The 21,587-nt window shown below is 47.6% G+C and overlaps 1 protein-coding gene across 5 annotated transcripts in view; it reads right to left on the bottom strand.

The window, feature by feature from the left end:
* Window positions 1-21,587, bottom strand: part of Tox2 (TOX high mobility group box family member 2) — a 126,023-nt gene that overhangs the window by 64,976 nt on the left and 39,460 nt on the right. For all 5 annotated transcript variants that reach the window (XM_028868406.2, XM_028868407.2, XM_028868410.2 and 2 more), the window contains exon 2: window positions 16,045-16,110. In XM_028868406.2, coding sequence (XP_028724239.1) covers window positions 16,045-16,110 — 66 coding nt within the window. The remainder of the gene's footprint in view (window positions 1-16,044; window positions 16,111-21,587) is intronic.

The raw sequence follows: 21,587 nt of genomic DNA, 5'->3' as shown, positions 1-21,587 counted from the left end.
CTTTGTTTACAGAAGGCAAATGGAGGGCTAGTTCTGGCCCACAGGCCATGCTGTACCGACCTGTGTCCTAAGCAATCAGGACAGCCAACAGACTCACAACTGAGGTCCTTCCCGTCCCTTTTCCTCTCTCACTGTTTCTCCCCTTGATGGCTCACCGTAGAAACCCTGAGTGTGAGGCTCAGTCCCTCCCTCTGCTTCCCCTCCACCTACTCCAATGAGCTTCAAAGTCCTGCTGGCTCTACACATCTCAAGCCCTCCCACTATGATCCATCTGCCGGGTGGCCCCCTGGCTCACCATTTTCCCAGGACATCTCTATTCACCTCCTCAATGGCCTCCTACCTTCTACCCTTGTTCCTTTCTGTCTATTCCCCATCGAGCAGCCCAGACAACAGGTCACCTACAAATCCAACCATGCTACTCCCAATCAGTTGACGTCCCTTTTGCATTTAGGATACAGGATGAAATCTTCTGGGCCAGCAAGACCCCAAGTGAACTGGTCTCCTATCTCCACCTCCTACAAAAGCCTTCACTGCATGGAAGGTCTTGTGTGTGCTGTGTGTAGATCAGAGGACAGTCTCAGGTGTCAGTCTCTGTCTTCCACCTTTTTTTTTCCTTTTATTTTATTTTACAATACCATTCAGTTCTACATAACAGGCATGGATTCCCTGTTCTGTCTTCCACCTTTTTAAAGAGAAGTCTCTTGTTTGCCACTTTGTGCTCCAGGCTGGCTGCGGTTGACTGACTGAATGAGGGAGGCATGCCCAAGGGCTTTGCTCAGGGTTACATCTCAGCACCTGCTCCACTGCCTCACCACACAGTAGGCGCTTAGCTTGCTTTTGCTTTGTTGAGACAGGGTCTCACTATGTAGCTCCAGCTGGCCTGAACTCATTCAGTAGATCAGGTTGGCCTTGAACTCACAGAGATCTGCCTGCTTCTGCCTCCTGAGCGCCAGGTAAGATTAAAGGTGTGTGCCAGCCTGCCCAGCATCAGCATGTCTTTGAATGGAGGCACGTATGAATGAGGACTGGTGGCCCGCACTCACGGGCCCAGCTCTGTGCTCCCTTCTCAACAGGTTCTCAGGAGCCAGCCAAGCTCAGAAACAGCTTTGTAGCTGTAGGGAATTCTAATTTGGACCCTGGGGGTGAGGTGGGGGTGGGAGTCCTCTTGTCCCTGGTCATCTTAGAAATCATTTTTTCATGAAGTATTGAGTCCCAACTGTGGTCCCAACAGGCTGTATGACCTTGGCCAAGTCACTGTCTCTTTCTGGGCCTCAAACACTCATGTAAAAAGAGGGAACTGGCCTGAGGTTTTAGACACAGACTTCATTCCTGCCCCTGGGCCTGGTTTGCAGGTATGCAGGCAGACCTGGGCAGAGCTGCTTTGGAAAGCATTTTTAAACTGATGAGTGTGCTTTCTAGTCCTTTCTGTGCTAAAATAGCTTCTGGAAAAATGTCTATTATGTCTCTTCGCAGGTTTTCTTTTTTTTTCCCTTTTCCTTCCCTGCCTTTTGGAAACCACAGAAGTAGCTTTATCCTTAAAAAAAAAAAAAAAAAAAAAAAGTGCGGAGCCAGCATCGGACGAAAGCTGTAGGAGTTCTCAGAGCACAGCCCTTGCATCTGCCTGGGAGAGGCTGAGCTGGGCAGACGCAAACTCCCGTTTATCTCAGGACTGCTTAGACTCTACAAGGCTGGCTACCTTCAGATCAAGACCCCAGCACTGTCTTAGCACTGAGGGTGCTTGGACCAGACAACATCACCTCCCCTGACACCAGCCACAGGGCCCCCAGACAGTGCGTAGCTCTGGATGTGCTGGCTCCTCTGCTCAGGCCCCTAGCCCACCCCCTCTTCCCACTCCTCACTCCTGCCCAAGCGATGCTTGCTCATTGACAGGGCTATCACAGCACTCCTCTGCTTTGCCAGATTGTGGCCAGCACACCAGGTCAACTCTGAACGGAATGAACAAAGGCCTGTTCCTCCCGTAGTCTGGACCCCACGCTCCTGCTCCATGGTCCTCTCTATGGGACTGTAGTTTGAAGCTCATCCACTCCCTTGAGATTTACTGAGTATCCACCCTGAGGCTGGGGCTGGGACCTGTAGAGTTACTACTGAAGAGGTGGCTCAGCCCTCAGGTTTGGCCTACTTTTCTTTTCTTTTTGTTTGCTTTTTTCTAGGCAGTATTTCTCTGTGTAACCCTGGCTATCCTGGAACTCACTCTGTAGACCAGGCTGGTCTGGAACTCAGAGATCTGCCTGCCTTTGCCTCCCAAATTCTGGGATTAAAGGCGTGTGCCACCAGTGACTGGCTCACCCCACTTTTCTACATCTTCATTCAAAATATGATGGTCACAGTTGTAGCAGGAATCTTAGAAGGTCTTATTAATAAAATCAAACCTGAGGCCAGATATTGGGGTGAATGCTGGAAGATCAGAGAAGCAGAACAAGCCACAGCCACCTCACCTCGCCAATTCCTCAGCTGATCCTGTTTCCTCTGACTGGAAGCCTCTCAGTCCTCATCCAGAATGAATCTCAGCTGAACTACTGCTCAAAAGTCTAAAAGCTTAACCAGCCAAATGCTTCTAGTTTCTGGTCTTCATGCCTTATATATCTTGCTGCTTCCTGCCATCATTCCCTGGGATTAAAGGCTCTTGTTACCATGCCTACCTGTTTCCAGTGTGGCCTTGAACTTAGAGATCTGGGTGGATCTCTGCCTCTGGAATGCTAGGATTAAAGGCGTGTATGCCACCATTTTCTGGCCTCTATATCTAGTGGCTGTTCTGTTCTCTGACCCCAGATAAGTTTATTAGGGTGCACAATATTGGGGAACACAATACCACCACAAACAATAAGCATTTATACAGCATTTACCGTGTGTGCAGGGGCTTGCTCTGTGTGAGTTTCATACGTGAATGTTATTGATCATGTAATGGGTGTTATCATCTTAACCATTGCATAGGCAGAGCCACCCTGAGGTGAGAAACTGGATCCAAAGACAGACAGACAGACGAAACGGAGCCAGGGACCCACCTGACAGTCTAGGTCAGGGGAACCAGCTGTGGGAACCGCCATCAAAGGGATTTGGAGATGACTTTTCCTTCAGCAGCACCCCCTCACTAGCCCACAGTCCCAACTGACGTATTAAACTTCTCGAGAGACCTTGAGTCCGAGGCACCCAGCTAAGCCACTCCCAAATCCTCATCGGCCAGGGAGAGATCTGTGTTGGCTTTAAAAATAAGAGTCTGGCTTGTGAACTTGCATCCTCTTTTAAATTAATATATTTTTCTTTTGCATGCATCTCTGTGTGTGCTGTGCACACACACATGTATTCACGTTCATATGTGCATGGGAGCATCCCTGTGTGGTGCCAGCGAATCATTCTTAATCCATCTCTCACCTTATTCAGTGAGCCAGGGTCTCTCAATCAAAACCAGAGCTCACCGATATGGCTTGTCTCACTAGGCAGCTTGCTTTGGGGATCCCCAGTCTCCACCTTTTGGGGCTGCAATTATAGATGGGACACCATGCCCACCCAGCCTTTATGTGGGTTCTAGGGACCTAAACTCCGGTCTTCTTACTTGCATGTCCATCACTGAGCCACCTCCTCAGGCCTGTTTGTGAGATGAGAGTGTGTGTGGTGCTGGCGGTTGAACCCAGGGGCGTACGCCTGACACTTGGCAAGTGCTCTACCAGCCGGCCATAGCTGCAGCCCCCTTTTTCCTTCTGTGTCTTGAGACAAGGTCTCACTTAATTGCCCATATTAGCCTAGAGTTTGTATTCTCCATGACCATGTAGTTCTGCCTCTCTATAAACAGAGGACTTGGGCTTCCTCGTGTATGCTCCTGTGTGTGTGTGTGTGTGTGTGTGTGTGTGTGTGTGTGTGTGTGTGTGTGTGTTTTAAAGATTTATCTATTTTTATGTGCATTGGTGTTTTTGCCTGCATGCTTATGTGAGTGTGTTGGATCCCCTGGAACTGGAGTTGCAGATAGTTATGCGCTGCCATGTGAGTGCTGGGAATTGAACCCAGGTCCTCTGGGAGAACAACCTGTGCTCTTAACCCCTGAGCCATTTCTCCAGTCCTGCTCCTGTATTTCTATGCTGTGTCTTCACAGGCAGCTCCTTCTCTTCTATTTTTAACTGCTCCGTAGTGTGGGCCTGTTCTAACCCAGCCTAGACGCCCCTAAGCACAGGCGCTCTCCCTGCCTAACACATTAGGCAGACAGTGCTCCCCACACCATGCTTTTTGGTCTGTACTGCACACACAATAGAGGTCTTGCAGTGCATCCTGACTCCAGAGGTGGGTGGAGCTGTCAAGCTCCAGGATGCTGCTGGTCCAGGCCTGGGCACCATGGCCTGAGGCATCAACAGCATTGAGTTTGCCATAGTCAAACAATGGGTCAAAGTCTAGTTCTGTCACAACCTGGCTGGAGAGTCCTTGATGCCACAAAGGAAGAGACACTTTCTTGGAGTCACAGAACAAATCGCAGCTGCTTAGAACCAAGTTGGGTGTGGCAGTGCATACCTGTAATCCTAGCACTTGGGAGGTGGAAGCAGTTGAATCAGTATGTATACAGATGTGTACATGTGTGTGTGTGAGCACACCTGGCCTGGAGAAACTTCCACAGGCAATTTCAAATATCCTATCAGCCAGATCTCCCAGGTCTATAGTATCATATCATCACCAATCCCCATCACACGCGCGCGTGACAAACTTAGAGACATCTGTGATCTGAACACTCCATACAACTCTGTTCATGAAGATAGACAAGCCACAGCCCGGACTGCCAAGCAGATCTGGGGAAGCCCACATGTCTGATTCCCTGGAGTAAGCCATTGCTGGAGCCAGGTCAGACCTCATAGTCCGTCAGTGGCTAAAGGAAACTTTCCCTCCCAGGAAGTTAAGTAAACTGTACAAGGGGAGTCCAGCCTGGCTCCTGCTGGGAACACACTGTCCAAGACATAAATGACCAAGCCTGGTCTTTCCCTTCCCAGTCATGACCATGCTCTACACACAGAGACACCTTAATGAAACTTGTCTCGAAGGGCACTTTCTCTTGGAAGCATCTCTTTCCACACCTCTTGATAAGGACCCTGAAGCACCATGGTGGCGTGGCCACGAGGTGGGCGCTACCGAAGAGAGCTATACCGAATACTTCATTTCCTACCACAAACAGCTTTACCTTGTCTTAAATCCACATGTTCCTTTCTTTCAGATGACCATGATTGCAAAGTGGATTTCATTGACACCTGACGGTAGGAAAGCAGTGTGTGACCCCCTCTGTGCACATTCCATAGGAATGAGTCCCCAAAAACGTACACCACAAGCTGATTCTGTGCCTAATCCCAGGGATGTGTGACCAGGTGTGGAAAACCAGATCAGGCGGCCAAAGCTGTGGAAATGGTTCTGTGGGTAAAAGCTCCTGCCACACAAGCCTGACAACTTGGGTTTGGATCCCTAGACCCCATGTGAACGCACATATGTCTATCTGTCATTCCAGCAAAAGCTCTTAGGGAGACGGGAAGCAGAAACTGCAGAGGCTTGAAGGCCGGTGAGCCTGGTTTACACAGTGGCAGAGACCCTGTCTGTCTCACACAAGGTGAAAGGACGAGGAAAGACAACTGAGAGATGTCCTCTGATCTCCACAAATGCACTGTGACACTCACATGCCCCTCTCACACACAGGTAAGTATAAATACATAGCATGTGTGTGTGTGTGCGCGCCCGCACACACACAGCAAAGGCAAAGACCTTGAACAAAGACCCATGACAGGACAACACAGCAATGTCTTCTTTACCACCAGCCATCACTGGCATCCTCGTGGACAGGACCATGGGAGCATCCAAAAGATAAGTGATTGAAAGAGAGGCTCTCAGGAGAACCCAGTTTCACTTGCTAATCAAGAAAATGTAGTTTGGTGTATTTACTAACATATCATCTAGCAAAATCATATCAATGCCCCCATCTAAAAGAGACACCTGTACAAATAAATGTCTTGATTGTGTATTTCCTTTTTATTGACACGCAGGAGACCAACAGAAAAGTGAATCAATCACCAGCAAACAGCTCAAGAAAACTTCACAGAGCGCATGTATATGTACAACCAGCTCAAGGAAAGAAAGAAAACCTCCTAGCCACCCCTGCCTCAGGCCTTCAAAGCCCCTCTGTCCTTACCTCGAAGGCAGGAGTTCTCAACCTGTGGGTTTCAACCCCTTTGGCAAACCTCTATATCCAAAAATTTTTACATTACTATTCATTACAGTAACAAAATCACAGTTATGAAGTAGCAACAGAATAATTTCATGCTTAGGGTCACCACAACACGAGGAACCGTATTAAAGGGTGGCAGCATTAGGAAGGCTGAGAACCGCTGCTCTCAGGGGAACCAGAGTTCACCTTTCTATCACCCTGGATAAGTTCATGTGATCTGTGTCAATGGCATCAGACAGGATGATCTGTTTTGCAGCCTGGCTCCTTTTGCTCAATGTGCTTGTGAGTCATCCGAATTATTGCATATTACCATAGTCATTCATTGTCGTTGCTGTATAGTATGCCCCGGGCAAGACTAATCCCCAGTCTTTCATCCAGTCTACCCTTGATAGATGTTTGGATTGTTGACAGCTTTGTGCTTTTAATTTTTGTTTGTTTGTTTCTTTGCATCACTTGGGACTGAGCCCAGGGTCTCCTGTGTGCTAGACGAGTCCGTTCTCTGTCTCTATACAGTATCCCTCCACCCTTTCTTAACTTCTGGTTTTGAGAGGACAGGACCTTCAGTTATATTTTCTTGGAGGGTATTTTGGAAGAGTCACTTCATGGCACAAAGCAACTTGCTCACTGTTCCTTGCTTCTCCCACTTCCTGAGTGGCAGCCACTCACAACGACACCTTTGTTCCCCTCAGTCCAGCTCCATCTCCTCTTTAAATTGCCCAGGCTGGCCTTGAACTTTCAATCCTCCTGCCTCAGCCACTTAAGTAGCTGGGATTTCAGGCCTATGCCACTAAGTCTAACCAACTTTGTGCATTTATTTAAAAATGCTGCTGTGGACATTCTTGATGCATCTTTTGGTGACCTTATGGATGCACAGCCGAACTGCTTGCTGGCCACGAGGCTATAGGCTCAGCTGCTGATATGGAGAAGTGGTTTTCTAAAGTGGTTGGACCAATTGACACAGCACCGGATGAGCATGCCAGGTCCTCCAGATTCCTGTTAATACGGTGCTTTCTGTTCTTTCTCCGTTTGGGGAGCAATATTTCACCAACCTTAAAATAGCCCCTCCTCCTTTCCTGGCTATGCCTCTATTGCCCCCTCCGGTAGCTGCTTAATGGGGGTATCAGCAAGATAAAACTACTCAGTGGTCACTCGTGACACAAATGTAACCACTAGCCACAGCCTACCTTGGTCTCCGCACAGTGGAGAGTTGAGAGTAACACAGAATCAAGTCTAAACCCCCTGAGCCTCTCCAGGTACTTCATGGTATATTTTCTTATGGGACAAACCCATCACATGGCGCAAAGTAGACCCACTTCACAGGCTTCCTGCTTCACCCTTCCCTGTTTAGGGGGCACCCCCATCCTTCCCAGCCTGGTCTAACCTCCTCTGTAGGACCCACACCCCATTTCCTTAGCTCCCTAGGTCCCCAATTCTCCAGTCCTATGAGCCACCTCTTCATCAATCCAGATGCCCCTAGGTGTTTCTAAACATAGACTCTGACATGAATCAAAGAGATGCGTTTCTGCAGCCCGAGGCACTATCCTGGCTTGAGGGTGCTTCTGTTTACCCCAAACATAAGCTTCAACCTCTTCATGTGCCCCAGTCCTGGCAAAAACATCCGTAGAAAACAGAACAAACTTTCTCCTACCTCCTCCACTGCATCTCGCTTCTAAATGGCAAGTCAGCTTTTCCAAGGAGAGGGCTCAGACCGGCACACACCAGTCCGTTACCCCGCATTGCTTTGTGGGTCTCTTAACTCCTCTAAAAGCTGGGTATCGACACTCCCATTTTACAGAGGTGGAACGAGAGACTAAGGGAGGTCAGGAATCTGGTCAATATCACAAGGGCAGAGCAGGGAAGCCACGGGGAGCAAGGGCTAGCCTGCACATCAGACTCCACCTTCCTGAGGAATCGCCAGGGGGGAAACGCCAGGCCAGCTGAGGCACAAGTTCACTCCTGGACCTTTCTTCCCCTTTGAGCCACAGGCTTAGAGTGTGGGAAAGGCAGAACAACTATCAAGGGCCCTTGTGACTTGTGAGCCAGAGACCTAGGCAGACCAGGCACTCACATGGCAGGGGTTGCTGGATGGGGAAAGACTGCTTCTCTCCAAGGGACTAGAAGAGATCTCTTACTAGTTTTGTGACTTTCCTAGGGACTTTCTTGGCACATTTGAAAGCATGATAGTTTCACTAGAATCCTTCTAATTTCAGTGCCTCCCCTAATCTGATTTTCACTGACTAATCGAGCTGACTAGATTCCCTTGGCTCATCTTTCTGATGCTGCATCTCACTCCTGAGCTGGTCACATTTGGGGCAGAGGCAGGTGCAACCTCAGTTTTCCGTCCACAGGCACAGGAACCTTTACTAACACTTTCCACTGATCACTGCTTGCCGTATGCCAGATGCTGGAATATACTCTCTGGGTATCAACGCATCTTATTGACTCTTCCCACACCCCTCTGAGGGACTTCCAAAGATGCAGTAGTGTCTTGGGAAAGCTGGTTAATTTATCCAAAACCACAGTTTTCATATTGGTGCCATGATAAGCCCATCTCACCAACAAAATGTCCTTATTGGAGCTGAGCTCAGTTGATTGACAATAGTCTCAAAGTGACTGACCTCATCTCCAGGTCCTTCTGATTTGGTCAAGTAGAGAAGGACACTCACTAGCCTTGTGGACAGACATTGTCCCTCCTGAGCATTTCTGGGCAAGTGGTAGAGGAGGAAAATCTCCAGGTGATGAGAGATAACCTGGAAGGTTCCTCAGGGATGTCTATCAGTGCCTAATTCCAGATGTTGAAGATTAGGGCCCAGAGAGGGCTAATGACCTGCCCTAAGGAACAGAGTGAGAGAAGCCGCATGGAGGCCAGACTCAGGCTCCTGACCCTCCAGAAGCTAAGAGCCCAATACTATTCTAGGTGGTCCCTACATGCAGCCATGTTTCTCTTGCTCATGGGGTAAGCTCACACACATCAATGAACAGATGTGTCAAACCAGGGGCTCTCTGACTCTCCCCCAGGAAAAAGCTAGGCCCTCAAGGGAATGGTAATTTTGAGATGGACTGGGAGAAGAGGAGGGCTCCATTTTTATGAAAACCCTTGAAATTACATTTCCAACCCACTGCCAGCCCCTCCCTAGCCCCCCTCCCTAACCCCACACTCCCCCCATCCTCCATGTTTCCATCACATTTTGAAAGAGCCAATGTTGCCTGGGTTCAATTTCGCTCATAATAGTTGGAAGGAAACAAGCCATAGACTGCAAACACTGACTGCAGCGTGTGAGAAATATCTTTATGACGGGAGCCACGGTGAATACAGCACAAGTTCCTGCCCCAAGCCCATCCTCTGATGTCTTCTACCCAAATATCTCACAGGCAGGGACCTCGAGCTTTAAAACAAATGTATTTTTAGCCATCGGAATGCAAAATTAAGAAGGGAGAGTAGCAGCTCCCTCTCAGCAGTTTTCTCCAACGAATCCCAGAGAGTCGCGCATTTTTCTGAGCCTGTGCTTCAGAAAGATGTGTGCACATCAGCTCCCCGTGACATACACTCCATTTTCTCCCCGTACATAGGGTGGGGCTTTATTCCTTCCCTGCATTTTACTCTCCAGCTGGGAAATGACATTAAATTTCATCAGATCCGAAGCAAATCTATAGTCTGGAAGCCTTTTCCTTCCAAGCCCCTCATATTTATTCAGAATTCATGAATCATGTTCCAATAACATAGCCGTAATTATTTTTAAAGTGTGATGTTTGCGGCTTCCACAGGAAATGGTTGCAGAAGGCCTTTTCTCTTTGATTGTTTGTAATCTCGGGCGTAATCGCTGCCATAGCCTTCTCTGCACCACAGCAGGCGAAACACAATTTTATTTGAATCTGAATTGCAAGTCTTCACCCCAGCTTTAATTAAAGCAATAAAAGCCATGTCATCTTTGCCCTTTACAGTGTACACAGACTTGGAAGCCAGAGTGACTAAGTGGAGAGCCCGGCTTTCAACCCTGGTGGGGGGGGTCTCCTGTTTATCCATGCCTTTACCGGGAAATGGTTTTGCTTCATGAAACCTCAACCACCTAGGCTCTTTCTCACCTGTTAGATGGAGGAGAACTGTGCCTAAGGAACAAAGGTTGCGTGTGGAGTAAAGGAGATCTTTGACTCCAATGTCTAAGCCCAGGGAAGTGCATAGCAAATGTTAAATATTATCACCACCAAGTTTTTAAAAATGATTTTGTGTGTGTGAATATTTTGCCTTTATGCATGTCTTTACACTACGTGCATGCTTGTTGCCCTTGTCATAAGAAGGCAAGGACATCAGAGCCTGGAACTGGAGTTACAGATGATCGTGAGCCACCCTGTGGGTGCTGGGACTTGAACCAGCGGTCTTCTGCAAGAGCAACAAGTTCTCATAACTGCTGGGCCATTTCTCTGGTCCATTTGAGTGTGTGTTGGGGAAGGTGCAAACTCAACACCTTTTCCTGATTATTAATGGGGAAACTGAGGCTCAGCAAGACAACAATATAGGCAAAAGGAACTGAATGAGGCCAAAATTCAAGATAGAGTTTCTTCCTGTTTCCCCTTCTGGGCATCCTACACTGCCCCCTACTGGAAGGAGGCTTCCAATACCCAGCCACAAGGACTGATGTATACGCCCTGCAACAATGTGTAAAATGTTTTCCTAAAGAACTCTGAGGGAATGTGTCATCCATCAAGCTTTGAGATTTGTTGTCAGCCTGATAGGTGAAAATGATAACTTTAATGTTTCCTTTCTGCGTTTCCTTTCGGTAAACTCCTGGCTCGGCTCTCCTTCCCTTCTCTCCACTGAGGTTTTGAACTGGTTTCTTGTAAGTCTTTATATATTAAGGAAGCTGGTCCTTCATCTATGTTGTGAGCTGCAAGTATTCTTGCCCAATTCCCCACCTGCACCTTAACTCTGGTGTTCTTGTATTACAAAAGTCATTTTGTGTTAGTTTGTGGTCCTAGTTTTTAAATCTTTTACTTCTGAAGCTTGTCTTCTTGCTCCAAACAGTAAAACACATTCCAGGTGGTTTTATTGGTTTACTTATGATTTCTCTCAATCTATTTAAATCTTTAATTGATTTAAAATTTGCCTTTAAATTTTTGAGACAGTTTTGTGTAGCCTAGGCTGGCCTTGAACTTTCTATGTGGCTGAAGGTGACCTTGAACTTGTGATCCTCTTGCCTCTACCTCCAGAGTTCTGTGCTGCTATGCCTGGTTTTAATTTTATCATTCTGGACAGGAAATGGGCTGTGGATCGGACACCATCTTTCTCTAACCCTCCCTTCCTCCTTGAAATACTCTGCCTGTGGCTTTTAAGGCTCCATGGAAGGACACAGAAAGACTCCATTTTTAAAAGGGGGCGGGGTCATCATTCAGTAATCTGCTCTCACTATTTATCTTGCTTTTCATAAGTTTCATTTACCCCCACCCCCAGGGCTTTGATCCATGGGCTGAGAATTCACAGTTTATGTGAAGGCTCCAGACACAGACTACTTGGAGGTCTCCATTTAAATGAGCCTCTCAAATGTCAAATGTCCAACTCTGATCCCATCAAGTCTGCTCTTCCCCAAGGCAGAAGATGGCGAGCCTTGCTGGAGCCTTTGACCAGTGGATGGAGCTGGAAGTGATGACAGAGCAGTCCCATGTCTCTCCTCCTCCCTTCTTTCTCTACATCTATCATCCTCAAAATCTGCTAGCTTGATTTCCAAAATCACATCTCAGCTCATCTGCTTGTCCCCCATCTCCTCTGTCTCTACTATAGTCTAGGATCCTTCACCTGCCTAAACCAGACCCTCCCTTGGGTCTCCCTGTGTCCACTCATGCTACTGGGAGATTGGCAAACCTCATGTCATCCATCTCAATCCATTTCCCCCTTCCTCCTTCCCATCTCTCTCTTTCTCTCTGTGTCTCTGTCTCTCTATCTCTGTCTCTGTCTGTCTCTGTCTCTGTCACACACACACACACACACACACACACACACGTTCTTAAGAAAAATTCTGAGAAGTTTCATATAAATCTTATTTACAGCCATAAAACTGGAAAACTCCCCACAGCCAGGAAGGCGTTGTGAGACACTAACATTTGCGGTACCTGGGGGGGACAGACGTTTGTTGGGAAAAATGTCTAGGGGATTCCCATAGAGGAAGCAGTGTTTGTGTGGACACGAAGGTGACCAGATGCTCATCTTGTGTAACTAGAACATTATTTATGGGAATAAAACAATAGAAATAAGTCATCAATGGTGTCTCTGAACACTGGTGTTTTACACAGGCTCTTAGTTTAGATTCACTCAAAGTAAGCTTGAGATGAGACTTCCTCCGAGGAGACCCACTGTAGGAAGGAACAAGGAATGCCTGGAATAAGAAAAGAGGGCAGGATACATCCTCCATGGGGGCTACATGGAGGATCTGTAGAGCAAAAGATCCTTTGGGAAAAAAAAAATGAGTTTGGCTTTCTGACAGTCTCACTTCCTCCCAGGATCTGGCTCCCATTCATCAGAGGCCATTCTCTAGGTAAGTTAGCAGTCAAAAGTCACAGAAGCTGGACCTGGGTACCTTAGACGGTTGAAGAGACTCTGATATAATGCCAACAGACCCCTCAATTCTGCCTCATTTACTTCTCCCAGGACCCCAAGAGGCGGGTGTCACGTCTCCTGTTAGTAGGAAGCTGCCATCCTTTGCCTAAAGACATCTGGCCCATACAGGGCATAGAAGAGCTAGGAATGTGAGTCCAGGTCTGTGGGAGCTCAAGCCCTTCCAAGGTAGACTCCCTTCTTTCTGGATCATGGAACCTGTACATACAGATCCCCGCAGCTCTGAGTCTGCTCTCAGCCAGGAGAGAACTGATCTCTATCAGATTGACTCCTAAAGCGGCTGCTTGGGACATCCTAGAAGTTAGTGCTTGCTAGAGATTGCTTCCTGCTCAGATCCAAGGCCTTTGAATTATAAGGTGCCCAGTGAACCTTGCTGCTTGGGTGAACCTGGGATGTAAATGGACCTACAAGAAATATAACATCTTCTGGCCTCTGAGACCTTCATTTTCTCTGTGCTAATATGGGTCCTATACTAACTGGGACAGTACAATTCCTGCAGTTGATAAGACAACACTCCATGAAATGGCTGTGAATGTGTGTGCATGTGTGTTGCATATATGAGTGTGTGTGTGTGTGTGTGTGTGTGTGTGTGTGTGTGTGTGTTTTCAAATACAGACTCTTGGGAAAACAGAGAATAACTGGCCTTTTTTGCCATTAAAGACCAGAGGCTGGTAGAATCCCTCTGAGCCATAGTGTCCTAGAAGAGCCTGAGTTAATTCATCAGCAAGGCCAGTATGAACTTCATATCCTCTGTTTCTCATGCGGCCATCTGCAAAAAGTCTCCAGTATCTTACAGTTCCTCTGCTCAAGAGCCAGCATCCATTTCCCACTGCTCAAATCTTCACTCACCCTGTGTCTGGCTTTGGCCAATGGATGGAGCTGGAAGCCATGATAGACCAGGTCCATGTCTAGGCCTCAAGAGGTCTGGCAGCTTCTGGACTTGCTGCTCTGGGAAACCTGCTCCCACCTTGTGAACAGCCTCAGATTAGCTGTCTGGGGGATGAGAGCTCTGGTGGAGCAGAAGCGACCGCCACATCAACTAGCAGGAGGCTTTTCCAGATCTTATGGCTGCCGCTCCGGAAGAGCCTCTCAGCTGAGCCCAGCCAAGCCGCCAACCAATACGACCACAGACTACCTACACATTTGCGGTTTTAGCCACTGGATTCTGAAGTACTTGTTTTGCAGCAAAAAATGGTATACTCTGAGAAGTCTAGGCTGCCTTTGCAAAGTCGCTGCTATTAAATTTGACTTCAGCAACTGGCTGGACTTAATCTTACAGAATTCTAATTATTGTTATTACTGTGATTGTTATTATTAGACGAGTATTGCTGTACTAGATATATACAGGTAGCCAAGACAGGACTCAGACTTACTCTCTTCCTGCCTCAAGCTCCCAAGCACTGGGAATCCAGGTGTGCATCACTATACCCAGCTCCTAATGTCTTCTTTTAAGTCAGACAGACCCTTTGAAGACAGCAAAAAGATCTAGAAGAATTTTTTTCCCTTTGGTTTTTTGAGACAGGGTTTCTTTGTGTAGCTTTGGAGTCTTTCCTGGAACTCACTCTGTAGCCCAGGCTGGCCTCAAACTCACAGAGATCTGCCTGGCTCTGCCTCCTGAGTGCTGGGATTAAAAGCGTGCACCACCCAACTGGAAGAATTCTTGAGAAGTCCAACTATCCTGTTCTCCTGTTAGGGAAGGTGGGATTCAAAAGATAGATTAAAAAGGCCACCGTCACACATTACACCAATGTCCCTGGAGCACTTTCTGTGTGAGAGCCACAACCTCATGGAGGACACAGCAGTTAAGGGATTCTATCTTTCTGCCATGGAGGTCTCAGTCTTGAACAGAAACAGACAAAAGCTAAGTCATCACACACATATGGTGGATGACCACAGACAGTAGCAAAAAGCCGGAAATTAAAACAAACTGGCGTCATGACGGACAATCCTGGTCCCAGATCGGAACTTGAGTCCACAAACAGCTCTCTGAGGAGGTGATAGGTGGGTTTTGAAGTCAGAGTACAGCATACTCTTGGGGACTTGGGAGTGACTCAGAGGTCCAGAGTAAGCCCTGATCGTCTGGGATGACCACATTTTCAAGCCGATTCTGGACAACCAGGCATTGCCGTGGGACACCCCCAGGCCTTGGAATTCTCGCTTACCGTTCCTGCAGGCTGGCACACGGGAGAGCAACATAGAGGCAGCTTTGGCAACACAGTGCTCACATGGGGCAGGCCAGAGAAGGGGTGGGGCGTGGCACCCCAGTATCAGCCTCCGTAGCACTTGAACTGCGTTATGTTCTTCATTAGGAGAGTTTTTCGTGGACCACAGGCTCACATCTGATTTACGGCCCCATGGGACCGGTCACAGAGTAAGGTACATTATGCCTGTGAATTAACAGGCTTTTGTTTTCCCCAGCCAGAGAATGTGAACCAGTCACGATGACTGAGGGGCCAGCCAACCTCAGTTGCCAAGACAGAGGTAGACATCAGGAGCAGGGCCAGGCTTGTCCTCCAGCTCCCCCAGGTTCTCAGTAGCTGGGAAACTCCTTAGCTCCATCCAGCATTTCTAGCTGCTGCCATCTTACAGACTCTCCTGCCTCAGGATGCCATTCTCCATATTGTCACAGACAGCAGCAAGGACCCCCTCCCTGGTCACAGTCCGTAGTGCAGATGTTCACAGCTGAGAGACGCTAACTTTCTATTCTCTGTGGAGAATCTGATTCCGTCTATGGCTCCAGAGGTCTGGATCATCAGGGAGGACTTTTCAGGAAACCTGCCCTCTGCCCCTTATGCCATGACCACAAGCCTCCTCCGTGGCCTCAGACAACTGATTCTGTGTGATGGGTAGAAGCTGTTCACCTGTGTGTACACACACACTCCAGATGTCCCTAAAGATGTTATGTAGGAGGAAGGCAGGAGCAGAGAGCAGGGGACGCCTAAAATCACTATTGTGAAATCTGCCCCTCGCTCAGGAAATGTGGGCAAAACACTTGGAGTGTTAAGGTCTCGGTGATGCCCACCGTATGCCAACGGTATTCCAGGACGTCATTCAGAGCCAACACTGCAGTCCTGCTTGGTCCCTCAGAGGACTCAATGTATGATTTGAACTCTGGGAGAAGAGCGCACCAGGCCATGTCCTACAGCTCTGGCAACTGTCGCTCTCCTACCTCAACACCAGCAGCAGCTTGGCTCCACCAGCCCAAGGCTCAGACCCCCCGGGGAGGAGGGGCACTCACCTGGCTGGTTGGCAGGAGCTCTGGATTTCCGTCACTCATCCCCACGTAGGCACTGTCACCATCAGACTAGAACAAAGACAAAAGTGTCTCTCATTAAAACGTCCCTAGAGGGAGACAGGACTTGTGCCCCGAGGAGGTAAGGGACTTCATGCTATGCATGGAGGAGAAGGTTAACCAGGGAGCCGAGATTTTCTAAAACAATAGCAACTAGACAGGGTGGTGTAACTTAGTAATACAAAACAATATATAACAAGAAAACAGACTGGAAGATGTCCCCCTAAACCCTGTGTGATGGCCAGCAATTGTTAAACTCTGGCTAGAGGACAGCTAACAGGAAGAAAAAAGTCCATCTTTTTCATATACAGTGGGCAAGTGACCAAAAAAAAAAAAAAAAAAAAAAAAAAATGTGGCGAATGAATGGACTCTACCTGACTCTGAGTGACATGCTTTCTATGGAGGATTACAATGGTCCACCAAAGACAGCATTCTTTTCCCCCATTAAAAACCAAGGGAACACAGAGAGGGGGAGCCGCTCAATGGGAAAGAGACCACATAAGTGCCTTTGTTTGCTTTGCCAGGTTTCTTCCCAATCATGCTGCAAGCTCCCTGTAAGCAGAGACCAAGGCTTTTCTAGATCCTTCCATGTCATCAACATTCAACAGATGCTCGATAAGTGTGTTGAGACTCAGGAGAGAGAAGAGTCACCCAGAGTGAGCAGGGGACTATGGATTTGGACGGGAAGCCCTCTTGGAGTTTTGCAAGAGGTTTGGGGGCAGATAAGGGGTGGGGCAGTGGACTCCTGTGAGGTCATCAGAGAATCTCACAAATGGACTCACTCGTTCATTCACACATCCATCAGTTCCAACAATGTCTAAGAAAGAGCTGTCCCGTGAAGCTAGAGTGAAGCTTGCTTTGGCGTAGAGGAAGGACTTTGTTGGCAGACTGTTGCTGTAGAACCTTGGCGTGCCTCAATTTGGAGAGTCTTGGGTGCCCTGCACAGTGTCCTAAAGTATGCTGGCCTTAACAGCTATGAACTGAGGCTAGGGCAGAGGGAGATCAGCTGTCTGCCCACTTTGTCAAAGCCATATTAGGCAGAGAACTTGGATCTATGAAGTGAGGTAGATGGTCCCTAAGGGCTTGGGAGCTTCCACCTCATTGGCCTCCAGGAACAAAGGCCTGAGGTTTCTCCCTTGCTCCCCTCCTCAAGGAGGACTCTTCCTGGTAAAAGGTCAAGTAAGCTGAGGAAAGGGTCACAGAGCTACCCTTCCCTAGACAGAGCAGGGCCACCTTCCTCCACGTATACTCAGATGCTATGGAAAACACTCACATCTCCACCACTACCCAGGGCATGCTGAGGTAAACAGAGAGTGTGAGCACCCATATATCACAAACTCAGGTTTGTGTGGATCCATGTCATGCACAACTTAGTCCCACAAGCCTTGTATCCATAAATGACACAGCCAGTGTGCACAGAGCACAAGTAGAGGGCACATTATCAGACTGTGAAAACTGGCACACAATCCCCAGAACACACACAGGAAAGGAGGGGGCAGATGTAGAAAGACACACACACACCTGCAACTGTTTGCTGGAACTCACGTAAGTGTGAACGCAAACACGTATTTCGTGTTCCCAGAGAGACAGATTAAATGACGATATATGGGCAGAAATCCTCTGACCATCTCACAATTTACCCATTCCTCCGTCAAAAGCCATTTTTCACACTACACAACCTCCTGTGTGCTTTAAAACGTGCAGAAGAAACACCGGGGGTCAACAGCCTAAGAATTGCCGTGAAACGTCAGGACATCCTCTTCCCATTGCCTGGAATAGATTAATTTTCCCCATTTCATATTCTAATTATAATTCCTTTCCCACTGTCATCTTCAGCCCTCATTACAGCTGGAAGATTGTTCTGCAAAAGCCAGGCCTTCATCTTCTCTCCCCAAGAGTTTTGTCATGGAAATGAGTTTTGGAATCTGAAAGAACCCACATTTTTTTTTTGCAAAGAGCGACTGTGCAGGGATAACCCTTTCATGTCAGCCACCAGGGATAGGCTCACAGAGGCTTCTAAAGGGCCTGTTTCTCTCCACACTGTGGTCGCCTCAGGGATAGGAGCTGCAGGGCCTCTATTCCAACAGCCACTGCCCCACCTAAGTTCGTCATGTTCCCCCCAAGGATTGTTTTTATCTTAAAAGATACCTAACAAATAAGCAGCCTAAGTGAATAATGAGGAGCCCTGATCTGATAGAGACAGAGCCTAGTTCCATCTGTCCCATCTTAGGCAAGTTCTTTACATAAAAGCCTTGGTTTCCCCATTCTTCTGACTTACAGTCTCTGATTCATGAGAGATAAAAATATCTATCTCTCAACAAATACGTGTTATGAGGTGGAGACACACAGTAAGTGGGGAAGAAGGAGAAAAATAATGGGCAGATTGATACAGGTACCAATGAATGAGGAATGGATGAGGGATAGGCAGATGGATCAGTAGATGCAGGGCTGATAAATGATGGATCGATTGAGGCAGGGACTGATGGATGATAGATTAATGGATGGATGGATGGATAGATGACTAGATAGAAAAGGGATAAATGAATGACTGATGTACGTATGTATATATGGATGGATGGATTGTGAATACATAGACAGATAGAGGCAGAAACCAAAGAATGATGGGTAGATGGATGAATGGATTAATACATAGATGTATGGATAGTTGGATAATAGATGCATCAGTTAACTGATCAGTTAATACAAGGACCAATGAATGAATGATGGACAGGAGAATAGATGGATGAATGATGGGTTGATGGCTAGATAGGTAGATAGATGAATTATGGGTAGATAAGTGGCTAGATGGAGAATAAATAGATAGAGGATAGATAGTATAAATTCTCACTGTCCAATAGAAATAAAATACAAGTCATAAATGTGAGCCACGTATATACTTTACATTTTTCTAGTAGTTGCAATTTAAGAACAGGGGAAACTCATTTTAATGATGCGTTCTATTTATCCTTGTATATTTATAATATGATTTCAACGTACAATTAATATTAACCTATTAATTGTTGATGAGATGGTTCATTAGTGAGGTGAAGGAGTGAAGAGATACCTGTTCATTCATTGATCCTTGTGTGATGAATGGATGGGTAGATGGGGTTGGGATTTATGGATGGAATGGTTGAGTCAAGAGGGAGAAATGGACCCCCACTCTGGCCCCAGAGGCTCTGGGTGGCTGGGAGACACCCAAGCACCTACCCCAGCATGCACCACTTCGATGAGCAAATATGTGATGGAGAGATGGGAAGGAGTATGTGGTGGAGAGAAGGGAGAGAAGGAGAAGCAGAGCATTTCATGTGCTGTGGGGAGAGGTGAAACTGGAGACACAGAGGTGAGAGACAGGCCAGTTTGAGGAGCCTGCACAGCCACCTGAGTCCATGGTGATGTTTGGGCCTGCCTGGACTGCGGCCAAGGGCCATGTCTGGGTCTGTGGTCCTACCACAGCCAGGGTCTGTGTTGATGTCTGTGGCCCATGTTACCACCAAAGGCTATGTAGATGTCTGTGATCTGGGCTGCCATCTGAGGCTCTGTTGATGTCCTACCCCAGTCTGAGCTGGCCCTGACCCTCACTGGCTGCAGGAGAGCTGGACCTACCCTTTGTTGACCTGCAGCATCAGCAGTGATGTGGACACGAGAGAGCTAGCCCTTCCCATGGTGTGGGTGTGGGAGAGCTGGTCTCACCCCTCTGGGGTGAGAAGGACTGGCAGAGCTTAGATCCAGGGCCTTGAGTTGGTCTACTCCAACATCTACCCTATCTATGAGCTGTTAGAGCACATGAAGGGGCTGGCCCTATAGAACCACAGCCTCAGGATCTCCATGACTCTGGGCAACAGCAGGACATCCAAAAGGACTTTCAGGGATGGTCCAGAATCAATGGTGTAGCAGAAGCCAGAGGCCTTGAACCAGACCAATGACTCATTGCAATGAACATTTTCAGATACTGCTGTTTGAGCAAAAGGGTGTACTGTGTGACATACCAGTTTCCAATATCACTATGACGAATAGATATGGGATGGAGAAGAGAGAAAGACAGAGGAGCAGAGTGGTACACACACGGCGGAACTGGGGACGCAATAGCTGTGACTCCTATGAGAGAAGGCTGTGATTGACAGAGGAGCAAGTCATTGTCCAGAGGGGTTGGCAAGACTTTTCTCCCTTTCTTTCTTTCTTTCTTTCTTTCTTTCTTTCTTTCTTTCTTTCTTTCTTTCTTTCTTTCTTTCTTTCTTTCTTTCTTTCTTTCTTTCTTTCTTTCTTTCTCCCTTCCTTCCTTCCTTCCTTCCTTCCTTCCTTCCTTCCTTCCTTCCTTCCTTTCTTTCCTTCCTTCCTTCTTTTCAAATTTAACTTTAATTTTTAAAATTTTCTTTTGTTGGGAAGGTTACAAGGGAGGAGGGCAGATATGAAAGGATTGGGAAATGAGTGAGACTGGGGTGCATGATGTGAAATTCCCAAAGAATCAATAAAAAAATTAAGTAAAAAAAAAAAAAAAGAGGGAGGCATGGATGAACAAGTGGATGAGATAAAATGGCTGAGTGTGAAAAGACAGGTGGATGAGAAAATGATCGAAATGGCAGATAAGATCAACCACTGGGTGGTGGGGGCGAGAGTCTGGGATGCATGGGTGGGCGGGCAGGTGCCTGGGAGGAAACAGGCTAAACTGCATGAGTAAATCAGCAGAGGGTTGGCAAGTGAGTCTGGTATTTCTGCCCACTCCATACTTCCCTGAACAAGACTATGTGTTCACAGTTGCCGGATGTCACCACCTCTCAGGTACTCGTCTCTAGCCAAGTCACCCCAAATTCCAACTGATAGTTTCTCCCTGGCCATTTTCCCATTTGGCCCATACTTACTTCCGATAAAAACACCTCCACCGCTGACATCATGGGCCAGGACTGACTCTTTCTCTAGCACTCTCTAATCATGACAGATGTCACCGCCACACAGGCCTGACTCAATATCCCTGGGTGACTCTGAACTTCTCTCCCGAGTCTGATCACCCACAAAAGCTTTCTGCTCAGCTCCTCCGCCGCCTCGGCATCATCAGGCAATCCCTTCGTGCCTCAGACCAAGCCCTGCTTGGCCTCTGCATCAGCCCTGAGCCTCATAACACACTGTCCTGGATGCTGTGGGACCTCTGCTGTCTGTCTCCTCGCTCTTACCTCACACAAGCCCAGAACACCCTCTTTGCCATTTCTCGGCTCCCTGAATCCCAACTCTTTCTGAGTTCTGGTTTGTTTTTTTTTTTTTTTAAGAGGGTCTGGCTATGTACTCCACCTATGGTGTTGCATTAGAAGTTCACACTATTGAGTCCAACCTGAAAGCCTCCATCCCTGTAAGATCAGCATTGGGCTGTGAAAGCTTTGGTGACAGTATGGATGTTGGAATCTGAGTGCCGCTCCCTCTGTGTACCAGCTGGGTGACCTTGGACTTCGTGTCACTTGCTCTCATTTCCCTAACCTATAAAACAGCATCGAGGGACT

Source organism: Peromyscus leucopus, chromosome 4 (genome assembly GCF_004664715.2).
Source record: "Peromyscus leucopus breed LL Stock chromosome 4, UCI_PerLeu_2.1, whole genome shotgun sequence".
NCBI lineage: Eukaryota > Metazoa > Chordata > Mammalia > Rodentia > Cricetidae > Peromyscus > Peromyscus leucopus.
The sequence above is the reverse complement of the archived record's forward strand: the minus strand, read 5'-3'. Positions and strand labels throughout refer to the sequence as shown.